The 27,635-nt window shown below is 46.3% G+C and overlaps 1 protein-coding gene and 1 pseudogene across 2 annotated transcripts; both read left to right on the top strand.

Moving 5' to 3' along the window:
* The first annotated feature begins 832 nt into the window (after nucleotides 1–832).
* Nucleotides 833–22,535, top strand: LOC109572718 (zinc finger protein 134-like). 2 transcript variants are annotated; one of them, XM_019979761.2, is made up of 3 exons: nucleotides 833–965; nucleotides 1,434–1,560; nucleotides 20,592–22,535. In XM_019979761.2, exons 1-3 carry the CDS (start codon nucleotides 933–935, stop codon nucleotides 21,830–21,832), a joined length of 1,401 nt encoding a protein of 466 aa, XP_019835320.2. In that variant the 5' UTR covers nucleotides 833–932; the 3' UTR covers nucleotides 21,833–22,535. The 2 variants fall into 2 exon arrangements, with proteins under 2 accessions (XP_019835320.2, XP_019835321.2); XM_019979762.2 differs by lacking the exon at nucleotides 833–965 and adding an exon at nucleotides 13,251–15,014 and having other exon boundaries at nucleotides 1,431–1,560.
* On the top strand, nucleotides 839–5,317 carry LOC109572719 (zinc finger protein 551-like; annotated as a pseudogene).
* Nucleotides 22,536–27,635: the final 5,100 nt, after the last annotated feature.

Genomic DNA, 27,635 nt, shown 5'->3' on the forward strand with positions numbered 1-27,635 from the left:
TCCAACCCGCACCCAGACCATGACAGTAATCACTTCTCATCAAAGAGATCAGATTCTGATGACCCCAATTTTTTTTCTTTTTGGTTGTTCTTTCCACACTTTTATTTATTTAAGTTTGAATAGATTTAAATCCTTGAGGTGTATAGTATCACACAGATTCTATGTCCACTGGTGTTAGCAAGAAGGTTGCTTAGGAATTTGGAACAAATCATACCACTGTCTCTGTGAACACGAGATATTTTCCCCCAGATTATTCTGGTTTTGTTGTTTTCCATCAGGTGTTGCGTTGTTGTTCTTTGCTCTGTACACATGAGCACATCTTTTGCCTAGATATTTAGAATTCATTTCAAGCACACATTTTTAAGAAGAGCTGTGTGCTCCCTCTGGTTCCGGAGACTGGACTTATTTATATTCAGCAAAAACGGCCTTGGATCACAGCCTTCCAGATATATGTGTCCTTTCAGAAGTCTTTTTCCCAGCAGAACTCCACAGCTTCAAGACTGTTTAAAGAGAAAGGCTGATATCCCAAACCTTTATCTCAGGGTTCCGGAATCTTCTTTGCACTTATGGCCCTCACCTTGAGAGTTTACCTGGAGGTCCTGGTAAGCTGCGCTTCTAGGTCAGGCATAAAGCCGGAAGAACTACATTACCCAGAGCATTCTGCCCCGCTCGCCTTCGGCGTTAAGCCAATCAGAACTCAGGAGAAGTGCACTTCCTATGTGAGCATCGCGTTGGGGCGGGACTTCCGGCATTTTCCAGGTGGCGGTCGTTTTGTAGGCTCTTGGGTGCTATCGCCCAGTCTCAGGTTCCGGAGCGGCGAGTGCAGATCGAGACAGTCCGAGGGCAGACTCCTGCCACCCGAGGCCCAGGAGAGGAACCGCTCTTCCCGCGTCCGCCCGCCTCTCCTGCCCCCGCTCCGCCCACAGAGTCCGATGGCGGCGGCGGCGCTGAGAGGCCCGCCTCAGGTAAACGCTGGTACTTGGGGCCCGCACCGCCCTCATCCCACCAGACACTAAAGCCCCGAGTGTTCACGTGCCGGCAGCTCAGGCGCCGGGGGCCAGAACGGTGAGGTGGCTGTGGGGGGATCTTGTGACAGACTGATGGCTCCTGGGAGAGGGTGACAGGTGGAGGGACCCCACCTGTTAGTGGGAAGTTTGGAGTTAAAATACTTTCATTTCTGGAAGCTGAAAGTCCCTGCATGCCAGACCCAGAGCTTAGGGATCATCTGTCTGCCCACCTGCCTGTTGCTGTGGGTGGACAAAGTAATCAAAGGAACCATGAGAAGAATGTGCACATCAGAGCCACCAGGCCTGGTATCTCCTCTGAGATGGGGAAATAGGGAGGTGGGTGAGCAGGGTTTGATTGGTGGGTGGATGAACTTGGGGTCCTGTGAAAGAAGCTGATCATGGAACGAATTGTCCCCATCATGGCAGGCCTGTGTGACCTTTGAAGATGTGGCCATTTACTTCTCCCAGGATGAGTGGAGGCTCCTTAATGAGACACAGAGGTTCCTGTATTGTGATGTGATGCTGGAGAACTTTGCACTTACAACGTCCCTGGGTAAGGCCTTCATATTCCTCCCAGTGTCGTCAACTGACCTCTGTCTTTTCCCATCTTTCCCTCTCTCCAGGAGACAGCTCTGTCCATTCCACAGCTGGACCATGGTCTCTGCTTCCTTCCCCCCTTCCTGGCATATGTGCTGTGGGTGTCAGTGCTGAGCTGTGTGCACTGCCCCAAGCACGTGCTCCTGAAGCAGCCCCAACATCTGCTACCCCGAGGCATGCAGGGAAGTGTCTGGGAGTCAGTCTGGCAGTCAGCCTAATAGAGCTCACATTTCCTGCCTTCTCCTTGACTGGATGACTGTCCATATCTATGACACCCTGTGACCCAGATTCTTCTCTTTTCCTCTTTTTTTTAAAATTAAGATATAACTGACATAGGGCATATTGGTTTTAGGTATATGACATAAAGATTTGATGTTTGTGTATACTGCAGAATGCTCTCAACAGCAAGTCTGGTTAACATCCATCACCATACAGATTTGCATTTTTTTTTTCCCCCTTATGATGAGAACTTTTAATTTTAAGACTTCCTTGTGACTGTCTATATCAGGAATTCTAGACCTTGTCATGGTCGCTATCTATATGGAGGTTTTTCTTGAAAGACCCTGTTTTGAGATTTTGTTGCAATATTCTTTCCTCTCCTGTGGTCTTTTGTTTCTTGAGTTGGACCAGTGCTGACATTTCCTGTCTTTCCCTAAGGACTTGTTTCATTCAGGTCTCGTGTAGTTACGGAAATCGGGAATGTTGGGGGAGCCCTGATTGCTTTACAGTGTGAACAGGGCAAGATGATCTCAAAGAAGGCCTGGCCCTAGTGAGTGTCAAAGGAGGTGAGGGCATGAAAATGAGATTGTGTTTAAATCATACTAGGAACCTACTGTGTGTCCACCAGTGTTTTGTTGCGAGTGACACTGGACACAGATCATCTCAACACTTTCTTCTGTGTACTTGACACTTTCTTGATTTGTCATTTCAGTTTCTGACTGCATGCATCTTTCTGATCTGCATGCATCACTTTTGTCCCCACTGCACCCTCTGTAGTTCTCCCACAGCGACTTACACTTAACAGACATATTTCAGAGATATTGTGGATTCGTTTCCAGATCACTGCAATAAAGTGAATCACACATTATTTTTTGTTTCCCAGTGCATATAGAAGTTATACCATCCCTTAGTATATTGTGTGCAATAAAATTATGTCTAAAAAACAATATACCTACCTTAATTAAAAAGTACTTTTTTGCCAAAAAATCCTAACCATTGTTTGAGCCTTCAGTGACTCATAGTTGTCACATCAAAGATCATTGATTCACAGAGCACCATAACAACTATAATAATATTGAAATAGTTTGAAAGACTGTGAGAATTACCAGAATGTGACACAGAGACACGAAGTGAGCAAATGCTATAGGGAAATTGGCACCCATAGACTTGCTGAACTTAGCATTGCTACAGATCTCCAATTGGTAAAAAAATGTATCTACAAAAGGCAATAGAGCAAAGTGCAGTGATAATGAGGTATGTCTGTAAAATGAGGTGTGTGCATATTCTTAAATAGTCCTTGAACCCAGTTGCTCAGTTCCAGTTGTATTTCCATGGGCCTGGACACTGCCATCCTTCTTCATAGAATGGACATGTTCTCAGCTGACAATATCTTGCTGAAGGTTGTTGGCAGAGGAGTGATTCATTGATCCTGCCTCTCCTCCTCATGTGGCATTCATATGTATGCCCTTTGTTCTGGAAAGTCTCCCTTCTGTGATCTTTAGAGGCATGTCCCTGCAGAGCAGCCCTCCCTTCAAATCAGTACCTCATCCTGAAAACACTTACATGGCTTCATTCTCTGGCTTGAATGTATGTGTGTGACATGCCTTTCTGTGGGACTTCCATTTCCCACTGAAGCTCGCATGCACATTATTAGTGTTACTCTGCTTTCAGGTTGTTGGTGTGAAATGGAGGAGGATGAGGTGATACCTTCTGAGCAGAGCCTTTCTGTAGGAGAGTCATAGGTCAGGACTTCTCAGTCCATCCACCCGGAAGATTAATCTCTGTGAGAAATGTATCCCAGTCTTGAAAGGTATTTTGCAGCTGACTGAGTTTCAGGCAGCATATCCTGGGCAGACACCATACTTTGGTGGGTGGTCCAAAGGCTTCTGGTTGAACCCAAACCTTCCCCAGTACCAAGAGCATGGCAGTGGAGAGAAAGTCTTTAAAATGGACATGAACAGGGCCTCGATTGTGACGAGCTGCATATTCTATGTGTTAGGGAAGCCTGTCCCTAGTGAGGAGAGTGGAAAGGACTTCCTAGCTACCTTGGGCCTTCCTCAGCACGAGGCCACTCTCAATGGTGAGAAGCCACCCAGCAGCATTGAGTGTGAGGAGGCCTTGAACAATGGAGAAAGTCATCTGAAGTGGATTGAATACAAGAAAGTTTTTGGCAACACTCATACACTTCACCACCAGAGAGTTTGCACTGGAGAGGGTCTTGATGAGTGTGACAAATGCAGATACAGATCTGTTCAGCACCGTCAAATTCACATTGGAGAGAGGCCTAATGAGTGTAGTGAATGTGGAAAAATCTTTAGCCGTAAAACCCACCTCATTTGACACTGGAGAGTTCACACTGGAGCAAAGCCTTATGAGTGCAGTGACTGTGGGAGATCATTTGGCCAGAAATCTGATCTCATTCAACACCAAAGAGTTCATACTGGAGAAAGGCCTTATGAGTGCAGTGAATGTGGGAATATCCAGTAATCCATCCTCATTAAACACCAGAGAGTTCACACTAATGAAAGGCCTTATAAATGCAGTGAATGTGGGAAGATGTTTAACCAAAGTTCTGGCCTCCTTCGACACAAAAGAGCTCACACTGGAGCAAGGCCTTATGAGTGTGGTGAATGTGGGAAATCATTTTTCTGTAAAACCCATCTCATTTGACACTGGAGAGTTCACACTGGTTAGACCTTATGAATGACTTGAATGTGGAAAATCTATTAGTGAGAAATCTCTCCTTGTTCCACACCAAAGAGTTCACACTGGAGAAAAGCCTTATCAGTGCAGTGGGTGTGGGAAATTCTTTAGTCAGAAATCTGTCCTCATTCAACACCAAAGGGTTCACATTGGAGAAAAGCCTTATGAATGCAGTGAATGTGGAAAATCCTTTAGCCGCAAAACCCATCTCATTTGACACCAAACTGCACACTGAAGCAAGGCCTTATAAGTGCAGTGAATGTAAGAAATCTTTTACTCAGTACTCTAGTCTCCTTCGACACAGGAGAGCTCATGTGCAGTGAATGTAGAAAATCCTTTAGCTGCAAATCTAATGTCAGTCAACACCAAAGAATTCACACTGGGGAAAGGCCTTGTATACACATTGAATGTATGCTTTCTCCTTCCTTAGTATAGATGTGGTGGAGGTAAGTGTCTGAGGAACCATCCACCTAAGTTAAATCTCGTCTTGGGCTGTCCACAGACTGGAGATTGATTCACTGGAAATTTCACGGTTGTGTGGGAAGCACGTGTGACCTGCCAGGTTCACTGCCAGTTTCTTGGCCAGAAACCATCTCACCTGTAGCATCTGGCGTGTCCTGATGGTTGGCATCAGTCACCACCCTGGTGTGTTCAGAGCAACTGGCCTCTGTACTCTCCCATGTGTTGGAGGAGGTGACTCTCGTCAGCCCTTAAGGAGTCTTCTTTCCCTTTCTTCTGACAAGTCAGGGCCTGGCCCTGAGCGTGTGTTGGCTCCGACTGCCGTCTGGGTCCTGACAATATCTTGCTGAAGGTTGTTGGCAGAGGAGTGATTCATTGATCCTGCCTCTCCTCCTCATGTGGCATTCATATGTATGCCCTTTGTTCTGGAAAGTCTCCCTTCTGTGATCTTTAGAGGCATGTCCCTGCAGAGCAGCCCTCCCTTCAAATCTAAGAGATTTGAATCACAAAGTAACTATATAGGATCAATGAAATCAGAAAAAGATGTAAACATTTCATGATCAATCATAAAATTCTAAAAATACAATCTATTGTAAAGGAATGTACATAAATGGTTGTCTGTACAGCCAGGGCAGTCAGGAGACTATAAAACAGCATGAGGAAAACATGCAGGTGACAGGTATACTCATTATCTTCAAATCTCTTCAAAAGCAGAGAACTAGCTTTTCTAGGACACAGTTGGCCTCGTGTAGTGCTTGTGATGGGGCTTTCCGGCTTTCCAGTCACTGACCCAGAAACTGCCTATTGCATGTTACTCTGATCTGTATGATAATAAAGGCCTTATTGTTTCAGCACCTTAGTCCTGGAAATGCTCTTCACTGTGTGGAATAGTTTGAAAGCACAATAGGACTGTCAACCTGACGGATAAATTACTTTTGTAGTGGAGATCCAAACTTCAGGTGCCTGAGATGGCTGAATATGGCATTCTTGTTTTGTAGTAGTTTGCATTGCTGCCAAGGCCTCCTAGGAAAGACTGCTTTGTATTATAATTTTCTGCCTGGATGCCAGAGGTCTGTGGATTCTATTACTGGAGACAACATGAATTTGTTTTTCCTTACTTAAAGGGGATAATGCACAATGTCGAGCTCTGCTGAGGGGAATCTTAACCCCAGTTCTCCTACAGAGGAGCCATGTACCCTGATACCAAGAATTCTGTAGGCTAGTGTCCATGGTTGGAAGACTGCAGGGGCAGGGGAGACCACAGTTGGTGTGGAAACATCGGTTACTAGAGAGGGGAGGAGACTGCAGCAAGCTGTGTGGAAGAAGGTACCTCTTCTAAAGATACAGCCACAAATGCTCCAGTGAGTGACTACAGGATGAGTATGTCCAGAAGTCTCAGGACCTCAGGTACGTTTATGTTGTGAAGTCATTGGCAGACGAAATAAGGGGTTGGGGGGATTCTGCTAGGCTTTCTGAGCTGTTCACCTCAAGGCCATTGCTATACAGGCAACAGAAGCAGTGTGGAGACGTACTGTGTCCAGAATGTGGTTTTGTGATCCAGTCAGCAGTCCTCTTGACTCAGTAGGCGATGGCCTTCATTGTTTGCCAGTATTTCCTGCCAATGAGAAGAGATGACACCTCAAGTCTTGAGAATCGAGATAGTGGAGTCATTTTCTGAAGAATCGGGCATTTAGATTTTTATTTGGATTTTTATTATGGAACCAGTTTTTAAACCTCTGTGAAGGTATGGAATAACTTGTACATATTCAGAGTGTACAGTTTGAGAAGTTTTTACCTGTATGCACTTGTGAAACCATTATTATGATAATGAGTATACCTGTCACCTGCATGTTTTCCTCATGCTGTTTTATAGTCTCCTGACTGCCCTGGCTGTACAGACAACCATTTATGTACATTCCTTTACAATAGATTGTATTTTTAGAATTTTATGATTGATCATGAAATGTTTACATCTTTTTCTGATTTCATTGATCCTATATAGTTACTTTGTGATTCATTAATCATTCATTAAACGTTCATTTAATGAAGTAATTGTTCATTAAATATAAATTAATTGTTCATTAATTCATTAAATGTTCCTTATAGGAACATTCTTATTTTTCAGTACTTTTCTCTTCCATGTATAATTGACTGTTCATTCATCTATTTTATTGATATTTGAGTTATTTCTAGTGTTTTCTTGTTGTACAGTCAGTCATGTCCAAATCTTTGCGACCCCATGGACTGCAATGCCAGGCTTCCCTGCCCTTCACCATCTCCTGGAGCTTGCTCAAACTTACGTCCATTGAGTCAGTGATGGCATCCGACCATCTCATCCTCTGTCGTCCCCTTCTCCTCCTGCCTTCTATCTTTCCCAGCATCAGGGTCTTTTCCAATGAGTAGGCTTTTCACATCAGGTGGCCAAAATATTGGCACTTCAGCTTCAGGAACAGTCTTTGCAATGCATAGTCAGGGTTGATTTCCTTTAGGATTGACTGCTTTGATTTTGCAGTCCCAGGGACTCTCAAGAGACTTCTCCAACACCACAGTTCAAAAGCATCCATTCTTCAGCTCTCAGCCTTCTTTGTGATCCAACTCACATCCATACCTGACTCCTGGAAAAACCACAGCTCTGACTATATGGACCTTTGTTGGCAAAATAATGTCTCTGCTTTTTAATATGCTGTCTAGGTTTGTCATAGCTTTTCTTCCAGGGAGCAAGGGTCTTTTAATTTTATGGCTGCAGTCCCTGCCCGCAGTGATTTTGGAGCCCAAGAAAGTAAAGTCTTTCACTGTTTCCATTGTTTCCCCATCTGTTTGCCATGAAGGAATGGGACTGGATACCATGATCTTAGTTTTTTGAATGTTGAGTTTTAAGCCAGCTTTTTCACTCTCCTCTTTCACTTTCATCAAGAGGCTCTTCAGTTCCTCTTTAGTCCAAGGCGCCTGCTCATGTGCCCGCAGCCCAAGAAGTGGGGTCCAGGACGTGAGGTGGTTGTGTGTGGACTAACGGACTGCAAGGCGTGGGACGGACTGATGGGCTGTGTCTGATGGACTGTGATGGCTAGTGGGAAAGGGACCCACAGGCGAAGAGGCTTGGAGGTTGGACTGTGGTGGGAGAATTCGAAAAAACTGGGATCTGTCTTGTACCTGCCTAGAGCAGAAAGTGTGAGGTGGAGTCTCGCCTAGACTGTCAAGCTGAGAGTTTTGTGGGCTCAGACAGTAAAGAATCCGCCTGCAATGTGGGAGACCTGGGTTCAATTCCTGGGTGGGAAAGATTCATCAGATAAGGGAATGGCAACCCACTCTAGTATTCTTGCCTGGAGAATTCCATGGAGGGGGAGCCTGGCAGGCTACAGTCTGTGGGGTCACAAAGAGTTGTACAGGACTGAGCAGTTAACAATTTCACTCTCACTTCTGAGAACCCATTGAGCCATGGAGAGTTGTGAAGAGAAGAAAGACACAGTCTGATTTAGGATTTTGAAAGTTTTCCAAGAGCTACTCGGAGAACAGACTGAAATGGGAGTGATGCGGGCAGTGAGGTGCAGGGAGGGTGAGTCCTTGTCCAGCAAAGCTGCAAAGAGGCAGCTCTGCTGACTGAAGCACACAGTTTAGTCTTTTAACCCGAGGTTATCTGGTCTCCAGGGTTGGTGAGAGGTATAGGGGAGGTTTGAACCCCTTGGAATGCACCTCTATGGCTTGCTTCTACTCACAGATCCCCATGGCTGAAGAATCACTTAATGGAACCTACACAGAGAAGTGGAGGGTATCCCAGGCCCTCGCTGGTTTGGATCTCATTCATAGAACCTGAGATTGTGGTGTCCTAGGACTCTTCGCCTGCCATTTTCCAAGCCCTTGGGTCTGGGACCTGGGAGAAATCATCTAGACTCATTCTGAGTTCAGGCCAAAGGATTTTCTGGAGGAATTGCTCTTTCTGCCACCAATGGGAAAAGGTGTACAAGACTATCTCGGGAACACCTACCAGCACGTGCAAGTGCTTGGTTGGGTGGCCACAGCTGTGAACAGGGCACAGATCTTTCTTTTAGGAACAGAGAGCAGGGGGAGAGGAGTCAGTCTTGTAATGTGGTTGCCTGTGAAGTTGGGCATCTGCTGTGGAAGTAACACAGATTTGGAACAGAGGAGGGAGATAACCTTACTTCCAGGCTTCATCGGGTTACGGAGTGGAAAACAGACTTTGGGGGGAGGAAGGCTGACCAGGGAGGAGGCTACTGCAGAAGTCCTGATGCATGGTCATGGGCCAGAGTAGTGGCTGTGGAGGTGGAATAAGTGGTTGGATTCTGGATTCATTATTTGAGGTAGGCTGCCCAGATTTTCTGATTTTGAGGGTGAGAGAGAGAAAGCTAAGAGTCAGGGTTGATGGTAAAGCTTTGGTCTTGCGACTGAAAGCCTGGAAGCTTCACTGACTTTGAGATACAGATGTTCAGTAGTAAGAGTGATTTTCCTTGGAGATATCAGGAGTTTTTGTTTTTGGCTGGGTTTCCATTCTGAGTTTTTTTTTTTTTTTCAGAGAACAAATGAGTGGTGGCCTCAGGTAGGCAGCTGGACAGAAAAGTCTGGGAATCTGGGGTGCAGTTCAGCATGTGTGTGTGAACTCAATTGCTTCTGACTCTTTGCAACCCCATGAACCGTAGCCCTCCAGGCTCCTCTGTCCATGGAATTTTCCAGGCAGGTGTACTGGGGCAGTTGCTATTTTCTACTCCAGCGTCTCTTCAACAAAGGACTGAACCTGTGTCTCGTTCTTGGCAGGTGAATTCTTTACCACTGAACCACCTGGTAAGCCTGGTAGAGAGTTCAGTTCAGTTCAGTCGCTCAGTCGTGTCCAAGTCTTTGCGACCCCATGAACTGCAGCATGCCAGGCCTCCCTGTCCATCACCAACTCCCGGAGTTCACTCAAACTCATGTCCATCGAGTCGGTGATGCCATCCAGCCATCTCATCCTCTGTTGTCCCCTTTTCCTCCTGCCCTCAATCCCTCCCAGCATCAGAGTCGTTTCCAATGAGTCAACTCTTCGCATGAGGTGGCCAAAGTACTGGAATTTCAGCTTTAGCATCATTCCTTCCAAAGAAATCCCAGGGCTGATCTCCTTCAGAATGGACTGGTTTGGTCTCCTTGCAGTCCAAGGGACTCTCAAGTCTTCTCCAACACCACAGTTCAAAAGCATCCATTCTTCGGCGCTCAGCTTTCTTCACAGTCCGACTCTCACATCCATACATGACTACTGGAAAAACCATAGGCTTGGCTAGACGGACCTTTGTTGGCAAAGTAATGTCTCTGCTTTCGAATATGCTATCTAGGTAGAGAGTTATAGGTATCTAAAATTCACATATGATTCAGTATGACTAATGTTAAAGCGAGAATTAGGGACAGGTAAGAGGTTTTCAAATGGTGTTGGGATCCATGAGAGGTCATGGATAGAACTGGATACTGTTTGGTTTTGCCCTATTCTCTGGGGTGAGTCCAGGGAGGTGACTGTGGTGTGGGACAAGGAGTTGGCAGTGGCTGCAGGGATGCAGCTGTGGGGGTCTGGAGATGTGAGAGAGGTACATGTGGAGGTAGGAAGCATGAATTGATGGCTCCTGGGCCCTAGGATATATAAGGGTTGGGTGTTGTGAGGCATGATATGGAAGATCCCACGGGAATTGCCTGGCAGGAAGGGATGTTTAGTTGCTCAGTCACGTCTGACTCTTTGCAACCCCATGGTCTGTAGCCTGCCAGGCTCCTCTGTCCATGGGATTTTCCAGGCAAGAATATCGGAGAGGGTTATCATTTCCCTCTCTAGGCAGTGTTCCTGACCCAGGGATCAAACCTGGGTCTCCTGCATTGTAGGTGGATTCTTTGCCAGCTGAGCCACCAGGGAAGCCCTGGCAGGAAGGGATTGAGTCCTGCAGTTCTGTCTCTGAGCATCTCTGATGGCATCTCTTTGCCTTCCTGTGTGTAGTTGTTGAGGGCGGGGCACAGTGATGAGTGGAACCATGAGTGGAGGGCAGTACCGGTGGCTTCAGGTTCTGGTGTCTCATCTGAGGTGGAGAGCCCAAGAGAAACCTGGGTGTGCAGTAGATGTGTGTGGGATGGATTGTGGATCCTCAGGAGAGAGGACCGGCAGTTTCATCTGTCCCCATCGTGACAGGGCAATGTGACTCTGGAGGACGTGACTGTGTATTTTCCTGGGAGGAATGGAGCCTCCTTAATGAGGCTCAGAGGCGCCAGTACCGTGATGTGATGCTGCAGGTCTTTGCACTTATATCCTCACTGGGTAAGGCCTGCACAATCACCCCCTGTGACCTGGGCTAGACTTTGCCTTTCTGCTTTTCCTTAGGGGCTGCTCTGCCCTTCCTGCATGCAAACCATGGGGATTACTGTTTTTCCCTAGTTCCTTGGGTAGATACTATTGGTGCCAGGGCTGAGTTGTTTGCTCTACCCTTTTCTCTCCTTGGAGTGTCAATACCTGCTGTCCTGAAGCCTAGTAGGAAGCTCAATGGATCCCATCTTGTTTGTCCTTTCCGTGGTTGGATCACTTTGCAGACCCATGATTGCTTGGTTTGGCTCCCTTCTTCTCACAGTTCTTTCATACTTGCCTGTGCTGAGAATTGCCATCACTGAGGTGGGCACTACTTAGGTGCACTGCTAAGTCGCTTCAGTCATGCCCGACTCTGTGCGACCCCATAGACGGCAGCCCACGAGGCTCCCCCGTCCCTGAGGTTCTCCAGGCAAGAACACTGGAGTGGGTTGCCATTGGCTTCTCCGATGCAGGAAAGTGAAAAGTGAAAGCAAAGTCGCTGAGTCTTGTCCAACTCTTAGTGACCCCATGGACTGCGGCCCACCAAGCTCCTCCATCCATGGGATTTTCCAGGCAAGAGTACTGGAGTAGGGTGCCATTGCCTTCTCCGACTTAGGTGCACAATGAGCTATTTTCCTGATACCCTCGTCTGAGGTTCTTTAGTAACATTTAGCTTTCTTTTCTGTGATCGGTCATGTGACAAGTTTCTCTGGACGGGTACTGGCCACTTATCTGTCTTGCCTTTCCCTCAGGACTTTAGTTTTCTAGGTTCCATGTAGTTGCTCAGCATGGGTTGCAGGGGAGACCTGGATGTCTCACAGAATGGATATCAGTCCTACCATGGCAAGATGGAATACAGAGGCCTGGGCTAGGTGGGGTGAGAACATGACATCAGAGTTCACATCTTACCAGGAACCTGTTTAGACTAGTGTTTTGGAACCGTTGCTGGGTACCACACCTCGTTTACATCTTTTCCCTCATTCTTTATACTTGGCCAACTTGTCATTTTAACTCTGACTTTTAGTTCCTGGCTTCACCCAACTTTTCTGCCTCCATCTGTTACCCCTTCCTCTTTACTGCTGGCTTTGTAGATACACAGACATCTATCTTCTCTGAGGATGCTGTAGTGACTGATACACTATGAGGATCTGTCTGGTGGCAAAGGTGAGATGACTTCTGCCATAAAACCTGGCAGTGACTTAATTATGGCAAGGGTCCTGAGCAGGTAAAATATAAAACACAGCTCCTGAAGATTCCTCACATACCTGGAACCCATGGCAGATGTATCCTCATAGAGGCTCTCTAGTGCTATCACACTGAGCAGAGAACACATTCCTTGAAGGTCAAAGGCCATTACCTCATGTAGATTTTGTCATGCAGAAAGCTTTTTTTTCCCCACATAAGCAGAATTCCCAAAACTTAAGGTCTGAATTGAGATTTTGGTGTTCAGTCAGAGCATATTGTTAACTGAAGGCTTTCTCATGTTGGCTGTACTCTTGAGGCCTTCATCTAATGTGAAGTTTACGGTGCTGAATGAGGTTGTAGTTTTGGCTAAATGATTTTCCACATTCAACTGCATTGATAAGGTTTTTCTATAGTGTGAATTCTCCAATGTAGAGTGAATCTAAATCTTTTTCTAAAGGATTTCCCACATTCCATGCACTCATAAGGCCTTGCTCCTGTGTGAACTCTTTGGTGTTGAATGAGGCTGGAGCTTTGGTTAAAAGATTTCTCACATTCGGAGAAGTGGAAGAAAGTCACATAATTTTTTGGTCTCCCAACTAAAATAAAAGTTATGTTTATACTGTAGCCTATTGTGTGCAATAGCACTATAATAATTTAAAAAAAAAGGACTGCTTTATTTAAAGTATTGGCATACTTTTTATTTAAAAGATACTTTATTTTTTATAAAAATGCTAACCATCATCTGAGCCTTCAGTGATAAGTCTCTCTTATCCCTAACACAGCTGAAACTCACAAAAACCACTTAAGGCTTCCATCTGTGTTTTTGAAAAAAGGAAATATGAATGGAGTGTGACTGGACTCAGTGACATTTGGCTGGATCATTGAAAAAACAAGAGAGTTCCAGAAAAACATCTATTTCTGCTTTATTGACTATGCCAAAGCCTTTTGACTGTGTGGATCACAATAAACTGTGGAAAATTCTGAAAGAGATGGGAATACCAGACCACCTGACCTGCCTCTTGAGAAACCTGAATGCAGGTCAGGAAGCAACAGTTAGAACTGGACATGAAACAACAGACCGGTTCCAAGTTGGGAAAGGAGTATGTCAAGGCTGTATATTGTCACCCTGCTTATTTAACTTATAAGCAGAGTACATCGTGAGAAACGCTGGGCGGGAAGAAGTACACGCTGGAATCAAGATTGCTGGGAGAAATATCAATAACCTCAGATATGCAGATGACACCACCCTTATGGCAGCAAGTGAAGAGGAACTAAAAAGCCTCTTGATGAAAGTGAAAGAGGAGGGTGAAAAAGTTGGCTTAAAGCTCAACATTCAGAAAACGAAGATCATGGCATCTGGTCCCATCACTTCATGGGAAATAGATGGGGAAACAATGGAAACAGTGTCAGACTTTATTTTTGGGAGCTCCAAAATCACTGCAGATGGTGATTATGGCCATGAAATTCAAAGACGCTTACTCCTTGGAAGGAAAGTTATGACCAACCTAGATAGCATATTGAAAAGCAGAGACATTACTTTGTCAACAAAGGTCCATCTAGTCAAGGCTATGGTTTTTCCAGTGGTCATGTATGGATGTGAGAGTTGGACTGTGAAGAGAGCTGAGCGCTGAAGAATGGATGCTTTTGAACTGTGGTGTTGGAGAAGACTCTTGAGAGTCCCTTGGACTGCAAGGAGATCCAACCAGTCCATCCTAAAGGAGATCAGTCCTGGGTGTTCATTGGCAGGACTGATGCTAAAGCTGAAACTCTAATAATTTGGCCACCTCATGCGACGAGATGACTGATTGGAAAAGACCCTGATGCTGGGAGGGATTGGGGGCAGGAGGAGATGGGGAAGACAGAGGATGAGATGGTTGGATGGCATCACTAACTCGATGGACATGAGTTTGAGTGAACTCGGGGAGTTGGTGGTGATGGACAGGGAGGCCTGGCCTGCTGTGATTCATGGGGTCGCAAAGAGTCGGACATGACTGAGCGACTGAACTGAACTGAATTTAGAGCTTTGGGGAAAATCTGAGAAGACATTTCTAAACGTTTCTTCCATCCCTACAGATGGTAGGTATCCCTACATGGTAGCTGTGTGCGGGCTTCTAAAGAGTGAAGCCCCTCCCCATCCTCGGAGCCAAGGCCGCAAGGGCGTCTTCGAATTGCTGCAACGGTTGTCTCAGCGGAAACTACATTAACCAGATGCCTCTGCGCCACAGAGCGGCACTGCTAAACGGTGTTTCTGTACGTGCGAGGTCGTCTGGGAGGGACTTCCGGCGTCTTTCTCGCGGCGGACATCTTATCGGTCCTAGGTCGACCTGTCTGAGTAGAGCCTCGGCATCTGTGGTCCAGTTTAGAGGTGACAGAAAGCGAGAAGGCGCGGGAGGAGACACTGTTCTCGCTGCAAAGAGGCTCGGCGGTGGCAACTCTCGCGAGGCTTCCGCCACCACGCAGACCGACAGCGGTGCGCGGTCCGACGTGAGATCCCTCCGGACTCTGTGGTCCTGACTGATGGCGGCGGCAGCAGTGGACCCGTGTAGGTGGGTGCTGCGTTCCCCGGATCTTGGCGCGTGGCGACCCCCACCTCAGAATCGTGGGACCCTGAATGAGTGGTGTTTATCGAGGTCTTTGTGATCTAGGGTCCGGGGCGTTTGTGGGTGGAGCCACCATTTCTGACGGCTTTTGTGTTGGGGCGTGGAAGAGTGTTACCCGCCCAGGGACTAGCAGGAGCAACGCCTTGGGCCTGCGACTGAGCCGGGAGCCTTCGGGGAGCGTGGGTGTTCACATCCTCGGGGAGCAGAGGGGGTGAGTGGTAGTCGTTCCTGGAATGGAGGTGAGGCGAGTACAAGTACAACGTCCTCAGCCCTGCAGGGATATGATCTGATCCGAAGTTTTTAAAAGGATGCCAAAGCTTAGGGGAAGACAAACTAGGGTGGGATGGAGGTGATGAGGATGGAGGCAGGCACACCGGTAAGGAGACTGTAAACTCCAGGAATGTGTGGAGGCTGTTCCAGAACAGTGGCAGGAAGGGTTGGGAGTGGCTAAGTCGTCACATTCTGGAGAGATTTTAAAGCTAGAACTAAGATTTTTCTGCTGCGTCAAATATGACTAAGTGAAAAAAGAGTGTGAAAGACTACCCAAGTTTTGTTTTGTTTTTCTCCTGAATATCTGAAAGAATCAAAGTGGGTAGATTGGAACAGGGAGTACCATTCGTGGGGGCAGATAAGAACATGGCAGGGACACGGACATGATAAATCCATAGTGTCTCACAGTGGAGGCGTCACAGGGGCATCTGGTAGTGCTGGTCCAGAGTTATGCAGAGCAAGCTAGGCTGGAGACCTCTGAGGAATGAGGTCTCAGGTCAAAGCCTGGCGATGAGATTTAGCGGGAGAATGTTAAGGATGTTACTTTATGTGGTCCCTGAGGCGAGAGATTAGAGTACAGGGAAGAAGAGGGGGGCATCCCTGAGGTTTCCTCCAGAAAGGAGAAGTCTTGGAACGGGTTCTGGCTGGTGTAAGCAGAAGGAGAGGGCCATAGGGTGTTAGGACCTGACCTGAGTTGGAGAGCAAGGTGTGAGGTGCTATAAATTTGCCACCCTGTGGACTCAGCATGCCCCTCCGTGGCACAGAGGAGAAGTCAGCCAGGCTAGTGGATCAGCCTCACCCTATTTCAGGGCACTGGTACATCAGTTCCCCAGCTCCTCAGGTGAGAAGAGGTGAAGAGCCAACAGCATGCTCACCGATATATACCTGGCAGATTGGTTTGGTGAGAGGACCTAGTGTATACTTGGCAAGTATACGTAAGTAGACAGTTATAAATTAAAGGTTTTAAAAACTCAGAACCTATTACTTCATTTGCACTGAAAATATGCAAACTGTTAAGCATATGCAGTAAAAGTTAATTCCAAGGTTGATGTCTACTAAATTGGTGTGTACTAACACATCTGAGGGAGAAGGCAATGGCACCCCACTCCAGTTCTTTTTTTTTTTTTTTCCACTCCAGTTCTGTTGCCTGGAAAATCCCATGGACGGAGGAGCCTGGTAGGCTGCAGTCCATGGGGTCACTAAGAGTCGGAGACGACTGAGCGACTTCACTTTCACTTTCCGATTTCATGCATTGGAGAAGGAAATGGCAACCCACTCCAGTGTTCTTGCCTGGAGAATCCCATGGACGGAGAAGCCTGGTAGGCTGCAGTCCATGGGGTCGCACAGAGTCGGACATGACTGAAGCGACTTAGCAGCAGCAGCAACAACACATCTGATACAAACAGCCCTATTAGGTGGATATCGTCATTATCCCTGCTTTATACATGAGAATACAGAGAGCTTGGGTTATGGTCACATAGCTGGTAGGAGGCAGCACTAAGGTCTGAGTATCTAAAGTTAGACAACTTGAAATCATTCTCACCAAAGGGCAGAGCAGGGATGAGGCAAACAGTTAAGTCTGTGAGACCCCAGTGGAGTAACCTAGCATTCCCAGATCCTTCTTCCTACCAGGCTGCTGTAGTGACAGAAGTGATTATTATCGCTGCATAAATGAGTGCAAAGTGTGCCAGTCCTGTCAGCCTAGCCCACCCCTCCATGTTCTTGGTGACCTATATGGCAAATAGTGGGGTCTTGGGAAGTCTAACCTACCCTTCTGCCTGCCATTGGGTTTGCAGACCCTTGTGGCCCCAGAGGTCTTGTGCTCTGAAAACTGGTCTGGAATTATGTCAAAGGGTTTCCATTTCCAGCAAGCAATGCGGTGAAGTGTGGAACAGTGTCCCAGGCATGGGAACCAGCCTGTGCAGATACATCACTTAAGACTGAACAGGTTGTGTTCAGGGAACTTAAGGTCTCCATTATGTTTGGTGATCAGAAAACAGGGGACAGGATTCAGCTCTGGACTGGGAACCTTTGGAGCTGAGCTTCTATCTTGAAAGTGGTGGGAGCTATGAAAAGTTTGGAGCAGAGAAGAGAGTGATCCGATTTTGTCCTTAACAGGATATCTCTGGCTGTACAGTGAAGAAAAGACTATGGGGGTATAGGAAAGGGGACTGTTGATGATGGCTGGGCCAGAGTGGTGACTACAGAGATGAGAGACAAGTGCTTGGATTCTGGTGGGTTTTGTTTTGTTTTTTAAAGTAGAACCAACCAGATTTTCTGATGTGGAAGGTGTGAGAAAGAAGGGGAAGAGTCACAGATGACTCCACAATTTTTTTTTGCCTGAGAAGATGTAAGGGGGAAAAAAAGCCTCAATTGAATTTGTGAAGTTGCTGGTGAGAGTAACTTTCAGAGGTAGTATCAGGGGTTAGGTTTTGATCATGTTGAATCTGCGATGTTCCAAAGACATCTGAATTGAGGTATCAAGTGGACAGCTGGACCCATGGGTATGGAGTTCAGAGGTGGGATTCAAGTTGGAGACATTCACAAGATGACAGCCAGTAACTGACTAGGGTAGAGTCGTGTATCAGGTTTAGAGAGAGAACCTTTATGTCATGAGGGTCTGGAAAGGAGGTGGGGACAGTGGAGTGGAAGTAAGAGTTACCTTCAAGGCAAGAAAAGGGAGACTAGTGTCCATGGTGAGTAAGGAAAATGGGATGTGGCAGTTGAGGGAGTTTTCTAGGGAGAAAGTGGACATGAGATGAATGCTGGGGTAAAGCAGTAAAGGAGATGAGGTGAAAGTGAGACCAAAGTCAGTGCTTCTTCCCCTGTCCCTGTGCTTCTCAGGTTTTTGTGACCTTTGTGGGCACTGGCAAGTTTCAGTCAAGCTGATGGATTAGTTCAGGGCTAAATTGGGTCAGCTGACAGAGCCACTGTACTTGGGTGGAAGGCCAGCGGGTGTGGGCTTTGAAGGAGGACTTAGTGTAAGTGTGAACCCTGTGATTGATGAGGGTATAGTATCCCAAACATGCTGTAGCAAGGTGGGAAAGGGCTGGCTTTATCTGATAATCTGCACATGGCTCTGGACTGCTGAAGGTGAATTTAGGAAGGAAGAATTTAAAGCTGTGTTTGGATATACCTATGGCAGTCGGGGCCAGAGGTGATCCTGGATGCAGTGACCAAGCATTCTCTGGATGCTGTGTGCAGGTTTACACAAGGGAGGTACTTGTGTTGTAAGCCTTCTTAGGTAACATGGAAGTGTGGTCTAAAGAGTGACATGCCCTTTGAGGTGCAATCTGAAGTCACGGCCTGGGGGCTTTGGTACTGAGGGCTCTAGAAGGAATGCGAGGCTCAGATTTGTGTATGAGGGGCATCATCCCTGGATTCCATGGGAACTAGCTGGCAGTGAAGGGTTGGTCCCTTCTTGCTAGGCCCAGACTATACAGTGCCTGTCCGCTTACTTGCTCTAGGCTGGACAGGGTGGTTGATGGGAAATGAGAGAGGAGGTGTCAGTTACCCAGGGCCTGCTGTCTTGCTTTGAGTTGGGGAGCCTGGGAGGAAAGTGAATGGCAGGTAGGCCAGGAACCCTGGGAGAGGCTGCCCTTTTACTCAGTTGTCCACTTCATGCAGGAGCACTTGACCTTGAGGATCTGTGTATTTTTCCTGGGAGCAATGGGGCTTCTTGATAAGGCTCTGAGACACTCTCATCATGGTGCAGTGCCTTCTGCGCTTTGCTCTTACGGTTTTCCTGGGTAAGGCCTTGCATCACCCAGTTTTACATGTTCTCCCCTTCCCCTTTTCCCCCTAGAGGTTGTGATTTCCTTCCTGTAACTGGACCAGGGGCGCTCCCTCACATAGATCGTCTGGGTGCCAGGGCTCGACTGTGTGTGCTGCCTTCTCCATTCCCTGTGCTAACCTGCGCCCTCTGGCACTGAGACTGTGGACTTCTAACCACTTGACTACCAGGGAATTCCCTATTTCTTCCCAGCTTCTGTTGCCCAAAATTGCCGGGAAGGTTGAGAGTCCCGTGGTCAACCTGGTGGATACTACCCCACCCGGCCTCTCCCTGGGCGGTGGCTCTGTTTTCATTTAGGGCACCTCTGTGCTTCCCTGGTGGCCCAGCTAGTAAAGAACCCACCTGCGATATGGGAGTCCTAGGTTCGATCCCTGGGTGGGGAAGATCCCTTGAGAAGGGAACAGCTATCCATTTCACTACTCCGGCTTAGAGAATTCCACGGATTGTATAGTCCATGGGGTTGCAAAGAGTTGGACGCGACTGAGCGACTTTCACGTTCACGTGCTCCAGATTATGTTCACTTCCTTTAATTGTCATTCCTTTGGGCACACCTCTGTCATGAAATATAGTCAGTCACTGCTTGTGGGGCCCACTGGGTTGTTGCTTTAAGACATTCATTTTGTAATATTTAGTTTTCTTTTTCTCACCCATGGGTGGACTCCCCTGGCCAGTGCTTTCCTTCTCACTTGCCTTGTCTTTCCTCTGTGACTAGTGTGTTCTAGATCCTCTGTAGAACTGAGAGGTTGTGACTCAGCTCTGAGAGGTAATAACTCAAGTCACAACAGAAGGAGCTTGGACAGGTCCTGGTGGGTGGGAGCCTGGAAGGAGTGTAACTTCAAGGATGGGTTCACATAGCACTAGAAACCTGTCCTGTGCCCACTACTCTTTGGTGCCCAGGCTACAGGCCATACCTTATTTCTCTTTTCCTCCCCATTCTGGACACTTTACTTGTCATTTCTATTCTGATCTGTGGCCCAGGGCTGCCCACCCCACTCACCAGTGTTCTCTACTGCTTCCTCTGTGGTACTTTCTCTTTTGGACAGTGTTCATGTGTCTTGAGACATAAGCATATCCTTAGAATAGTTTTTGAATACCAATTACTTATTTTAGGTCAGATTTTCTGGGCTTAGACACATATTTCTGGACAGTGGTCCCCTCTCAGTCGTGCCAAGGCCCTTCTGAAAGTCATTTGCTTGTTGTGAGTTGGAGATCTTGCCTGCCTCGTCTCCCTGAGCCACACCCCATCCCTGCGTCTTTGCTGTTGTGAAGCCTTCCCTATCCTGTGACCCATAGGAGAGTCCATTACTGCACAGCAGCTTTCTTTAACCTGACCCTAAATCTATTGTCCTGGCAACAACTCTATGGACTCAGTCATGGCTATGCTGGGGACACATTTGTGATGAGGGTGTCCACTCCCACTGAAGTCAACATGCTGTTCAGTGACAATTTTCTGCTTTCAGGTTGTTGGCACGGAGTGGACAAGGAAGAGGCAGCTTCTGAGCAGAGTGTTTCTGTAGCAGTGTCACACATTCATACTTCCAAGGCAGATTCATTGACTCAGATGGCTCATCCTTGTAACTTATGTGGCCCAATCTTGAAAGATGTTTTGCACCTGGACGAACACAAAGAAACACGCCATGGACTGAAACCTTACACATGTGGGGCGTGTGGGAGGCAATTCTGGTTCAGTGCGAACTTTGACCAGCCTCAGAAGCTGTACGATGTAGAGAAACTCCTAAGAGGTGACAAAGGCAAGACATCATTTGTTACTAACTATAGAGCTTGTGAAGAACCTCTGCTGTCAGAGAAGCCCTTTGCATATAAGGAGGAGCAGAAGAAATTCCAGGCCAGTTTGGGTAGTCACCAGCAAAAGGCTACCCCCAGCAAGAGGAAGACACGGAGTCCTGAGAGTGGGCTGGCTTTGCACATTGGACAGATGCATTACAAGTGCATTGAATGTGGGAAAGCTTTCAGCCGCAAGGACACGCTCGTTCAGCACCAGAGAATCCACACTGGAGAAAAGCCTTATGAGTGCAGTGAATGTGGGAAAGCTTTCAGCCGCAAAGCCACACTTGTCCAGCACCAGAGAATCCATACAGGAGAAAAGCCTTACGAGTGCAGTGAATGTGGAAAAGCCTTTAGCCGCAAAGACAACCTTACTCAGCACAAAAGAGTTCACACCGGAGAGATGCCTTATAAGTGTGGTGAGTGTGGCAAATACTTTAGCCATCACTCCAACCTAATTGTACACCAGAGAGTTCACAATGGAGCAAGGCCTTACAAGTGCAATGATTGTGGGAAAGTCTTCAGACACAAATCCACACTTGTTCAGCATGAGAGTATCCATACTGGAGAAAATCCTTATGTTTGCAGTGACTGTGGAAAATCCTTTGGCCACAAATATACCCTCATTAAACACCAGAGAATTCATACTGAGGCAAGGCCTTTTGAGTGCATTGAATGTGGGAAATTCTTTAGTCGAAGCTCTGACTTTATTGCACACCAGAGAGTTCACACAGGTGAAAGGCCTTTTGTGTGCAGCAAATGCGGGAAAGATTTCATCAGAACCTCCCACCTTGTTCGGCACCAAAAAGTTCACACTGGAGAGAGGCCATATGAATGCAATGAGTGTGGGAAATCATATAGCTTAAGCTCCCACCTCATTAGGCACCAGAAAGTTCATGCTGCAGGAAGGCTTTAGGAGTGCTTTTAACACAGCAGGACTCACGGGAAGAGCTCTGTGACTTCCTGTAGAGAGGGAGACGTCAAATCATGTGTTGAACCGTGTATGTCTAGACACTGCCAGTTGAGAGAGAGTTTATGAACGCCATGTACAGGGGAAGCTTTCAGAAGCTATGTTGCACTTTCAGACCTGCTCGGGTCCCTTGCTGAATTTTTTAGGATCGATGCCTGTGGCTGAAAACATCTCAACTCTACCAGCTTAGTTACTCTAATATCCTCAGGGGAGGCAGAACTTTGTAGTCTCTCTCTAGTCCCTGGAGGGAATTGTAAGAAACCTGAGTTCCAGAATTCCCTGGTGGTCCAATGGTTAGAACTCTATGCTCCTTCTGAGGGCCTGGGTTCAATCACTTGTTGAGGAAATAAAATCCCACAAGCTGTGTGGCCATAAATAAGTAAATGGAAACCTGAGTTAAATGGGGGTCCTTGTTTGCTCCCCTCTGACTGGCAAAGGTGTGGGCATGACCCATCTTGAGCCAAGAGGATCTGAGCTGTGTTCTGGTAACAGAGAAGGTTTACTTTCTTCATGGACATTGTTGGTTTCACTCTCATGTGATTCTTGTAACATTTTTCCAGCTCCAAGTCACCCAACCTGGATAATTATTTGCCTCATGTTGCTCTGGTTTGTGTGATAATAAATACCTTATTATTTAAACCACCTTTAACCATGGAGGTTCTTTTTATTGGAGTGGTTTGGAAACTATTAGGCTCTGCCAAACTGAGGAGGTAAACAGTATTTGTAGGGGCTTTCAACTTTGGGTGCCTCAAGTGGAACAGCAGGTTGGCAAAGAACACTTCGCATTGCTGACAAAAGCTTAACAGGTGAAAATTCAGGGCTTTGTGGGCCTGATTTTATCTGGATTTCAGAGTATTAGAAGGTCCAGACGTTAACTTGAGGAGGGTGCTGTTGTTGGAACAGTCTGCAGTGTATTTTGGAGTAGAATGGCTTGCGTGCTTTGCTTCCACCATCTCACCTAATGGCTCCACACGCTCTGCCTACACCCAACTCTCCTGCAGAATCAAGGGTTCTGACCCCTCTGCCCTGGTGGCCAAGATTACTTCTCACACCCACTACTCTGCCTTGGGCCCCAGCTGGCATCTCCCTGCTTCTGCAGGCCCCTATGCCCAAGTCTCCAGTGCCTCAAATCCTGGCCCTGCTGCAAAGTCACTCCATCATCCTGTGTCATAGAGGAAACACTGAAATAAGTGTAGCTATATTAAGTCTAGAGTGAGAGAAGGTAGTCCAGTTGAACCTAGAATTCGTGGACATCCTCAGGTGGTGATATATGGGGGTGTTTGTGAGAGACAGGTGTGTGTAGTACCAATGTATACCTAATTCAGGGTGAATTCTAGGGAAGACATTTTCTTTTCTGGGCATTTTGAATGATTCCCTAGGAACAAGAGGCCCATACTTGGGCAAATGCTGAAGTTTTCTCATCAGAAAAAAAGCTCTGACGTGACAGTTTGTGACAGTTTCATTCTCTAGCTTTCCTTTTTTTCGCACCTGGCAAAGACCCTTGTTTATTTGTTTCCTGTTTTCTGGCCAGTTTTCTTTATCTTTGTTTCCAACTGTTCAGTGAGTCTTAGGAAAATCAGAAGTAGCTCCTGGGACACTTGGCTTTCCAGAAGGGAAACAGGAGTAGAGCACTGTGATTTGTCCATTTAGAGACACAGCTCAGGGAACATGAGGCCAATGTGACCAGGATTCAGGTGGCATAGTAAGGAGAGGAGGGAGCTAGAGATGAGGGGTACAGAGAAAGGGGAGGAGCAAAGAACTGAGCAAAGACGACGCTGATTCCCTGGTGGCCAGTGGTTAGGATTCCAGGCTTTCACTGCAGTCCCTGGTGGAACTGACATCTCGCATGCTGCAGGGCACAGCCAGAAAGTAGAAAAATGCTGTGTAATATGAAAAGCAGATGAGATAATATGGAAGGAAAAAAATCAGTGAATTTAAAGATATAGAAATTATGCAAAATAAATCACATACTGAAAAAATAACAGCAATAGTGACTTGTAGGAAAACGCCACTTGATCTAGCATACATGTGTTTGGAAGGCCAGAAGCAAGAGCATAACAAGAAAGAAAGAAGGAAGGAAGGAAAGGAGAAGAGCTGAGACATTTCCCTATTTGTTTAAAAAGCAGACAGCAACCATCAGAAGATAGGAAGGTCAAGGAATCCTCTAGATCAGAAGAAACATGGCCTTACTAACATCTTAATTTCAGACCTCTAGCTTCCACAGTTACGAGAGCATAAAATAGTGTTTAAGCCACTCAGTTTGTGGGGCCTAATCTAGCTGCCACCTTTTGCCTTATTAACATTTAGAGAACTTTAAGGGCCACAAAGAATTTTCACAAAAATAAACAATATTCTAGGCCATAAAAATATCAATAAATATAAAATTAAAACCATTAAGATATATACTCTAAGCACAGGAGAATTAAACTAGAATTCATGAAAGAACACTGCTAGAAAAACTCCCTGGTTTAACATATTTGGAAGTTAAAACAATTTTTTTCTTTTTTTTTGGCTATGCCATGTACCATGCAAGATTTTAGTTCCCTGACCAGGGATTGAACCTATGCCCTCTTGCGTTGGGAATGCAGGATCTTAACTACTGGACCATCAGGGAAGACCCTGAGAAATTAGATAATATTTTGAACCAAGTGGAGTGAAACCTAATATATCAAGATTTGTTATTGCTGAGATTAGAAGAAAAGGTATAGATTTAAGTATTTTGAAAGTAAGGGAAGAACTAAAATATTTAATATCCAAGTTAAGACACTATTAGAAATAAACATAATTAAAACCAAAGTAGGCAAGAGGAAAGAATAAAGAACAGAAATTAATAAAATAATTAAAATATGGAAAAACAGTGAACTCCAAAGCTGTCTTTTGACTGGATCAATATAATTGATGGATCTCTAGGTAGATTGATCAGGGAAAAAAAATTACCAATATAAGGAATGAAAGATGGGATAGCACTAGATGCAGTAAAAACATTCAAAGAATTATAAAGATTTCCCATGCTGCATGGTGTGGCCAAAAAAGAATTAAATGTGATTTTTGGCTGCCCCGCGTGAAATCTTAGTTCCTTGACCAGGGATTGAACCCATGTGCCTTGCACTGGAAGTGCAGTCTTAACCAATGGACTACCAAGGAAGTCCAGGTTATATGTGATATTTCCATTTTTATTTAAAATGAAACAAAACCTTGATTTATATAGCACCTGCGCCACTCCAGTCATCTCACAGCAGTGGGTTTCCTCTCTCTCAGGGTTGGCCCAATAAAAAGTTGGGCAAAACAAACTATGTTTGGGTTGAAAAAGAAATGACAACAAAAATTAGTTAATTTTGCAGGGGCGGGGCGGACTTGCCACGCAGCACGCAGGATCTTAATTCCCTGACCAGGGATGAACAGGGGCCTACCTCAGGCCAGTGTTGGTAACGCAGAAAAGTGAGTCCACAGGATACAGGAAAGAAGGGTAGAGCCTCTGATGCCCTTTGACACGTCCCCTCCTGGCCCCTTGTGCCCTGGGCCCTGACCTCAAATCTGCTATAGGAGCTGCGTCCTTCAGCCTGAGTTCTAGCAAGGAAGACAGTTCCCAGGCAGGGCTCCAGGGAGTATACGATATTAGCAACTCTTTCCAACAACTCTACAAAAACTAGAAACTGACCAAAAAATTTCTTGAAATACTCAACAACTCAGGTTCACTGAGGAAGACTGAGTACTCTGAAGTGGCCTCTATTACAGACACTAAATTGGCAGTTTAAAATTTTCCCATTATGATTTTGTGCCAAGATGACTTCACTAGTGAATTCTTCTAGACATTTAAGGAAGAAGTAATTCCAATTCTACTCAAATCATTTTTTTTTTTAAAGGATGGAACTCGTCTCAACTAGTTTTAGGAGATTAACTTGATACCAAAATTAGAACTGAAGACCAACACCTACATGAACATGGACACAGAATATCCTAAACAAAATTTTAGGAAATTAAAAACCCTGTCATAATTTGAAATAGAGATGAAGATGCCCCTTTTTAGAGGGTGTGGGGGATGTCGCGCTAGCGACATTGGATCTTCCCCAACCAGGGATCGAACCGGGCCCCCTGCATTGGGAGCGTGGAGTCTCCTTTAGCCTTAACCACTGGACCGCCAGAGAAGTCCCCTCAATATATAATATAACCTTACAAGTGAAGATGTGAGATGGGAATGTAGTTAATGTAAGGCCCAGCGACACAGGGAGAATCCATTCCAGCGGGAAACTTAGTTTCCAGGCAGAAGCGGATTCCGGGAGCCGCAGGCCCCACCCCACCCCACCTCAAGCCGGGATTCGCTACGTTCCGTGGTGGGAGGGCTCACATCCTCCGCGAGACCTTGTCATCTCGCGAGACAAGCTGTCACGGAGCGCGTCGTTTCCTATATCAGCGGTGCGTGCAGGCGGTAGTTGTCATACTGTCCTGTTCTCTTTCTCATTCCTGGGAATTTAACACGCTAAGTGCGTTGTAAATACGTGTACAAGGACTTTTGCACAAGAAAGTTCACCGGAAAGCCTTTGTATCCGTGAATTCTGGATGTAGTCACGGATATGCGGAGATGGGTTGGGGCCTGACGCTTCCTTTGCATATTTAGGATTTTTACAGGATATGATGTCCAGCAGGATCTGACAGGCATTTAATGCGTCAGGGAAATCTGTCAAGAATTTATTTCTCCTGAAAACTCCAAGCATATTGGCAATGCAGGGGTGGGAGGGGAGAGGTCTGTATTAACCCCTAGTCTTGCTTGCTCACTCCAATAAACCTTTTCCAACGTTTGGGAATTAAAGTGGACAGGATGCCGCACTGAGTGTTGCAGAAGACGTGGACATTCAGGGGTCTTGCCGTTACTTACTGATGGTGTGATAATTAGTAAAACCACTCTGAAAGATACATTCCCACCTCAGATTTTTCTAAAAAGAAGCTCGTGTACAAGATGACATGTACAGCAATGTTCACAGTAGCAAAGCACCTGGGTATATTTGTTAAAAACACAGCCTGCACAGTAAGTAAAACAAAGAAGAAAGATAAGTTTATTGCTGAGTTTCAGTCTGCAAGTCAGGAAACTCACAGATATCGGAGTAACGAGTTCTGAGTTGCTTACAGACTAAGGGATTCTTGCAGGATAAATGCGGGAGTTAAAACTTCAGCTGATTGATTGCCTAGTCATCTCTTGTATTTGGACGAGGGTAGCTGAGAAAGGGAAACAGGGAGATCCAGAGATGGTGTGACCAGACTTGGGAGGTTGAAGATTGGCCGACATTCTCCGCTGATTTCTGAGAACTGGAAAGTCCTGCAGCTGTGTTACGTTAAGTTTCGTTTTCGTTAATGCCCCTGTGTTGGCCAATTTACATTTTGTCCCTGATGTCCGTGACTCAAGTTTTGGTGCGACACAGTCCAGGAAAGAGGATGGGTAATAGGCTTCTTCTCACAGCGGATGTTATGCTTAGTCCGATAGTTCTCCCTTCTGTAGCTAAATGTATAACAGAGGGCGGCCCAGTCAGCCCTTTAGCTGGGGCAGTCGCTGTGCAGCGTTATTGCCGCACCCTATGCCAGGCAACTGTTACTAGGAGACTGTTAGCGGTCCTGCTCAGCCATTAGTTGATGTCTCCATGGAGCCGCCCACAAGCAACCAACTGTCGATGAGCCACCATCAGTGAGCCATTTTCAGCCAACTGCCAACGGAATGGTGGGCCTCTGGTGGAGTAAGGTAAGAAGTGGGCGCTGGCCT

Source organism: Bos indicus, chromosome 18 (genome assembly GCF_029378745.1).
Source record: "Bos indicus isolate NIAB-ARS_2022 breed Sahiwal x Tharparkar chromosome 18, NIAB-ARS_B.indTharparkar_mat_pri_1.0, whole genome shotgun sequence".
NCBI classification, from domain to species: domain Eukaryota; kingdom Metazoa; phylum Chordata; class Mammalia; order Artiodactyla; family Bovidae; genus Bos; species Bos indicus.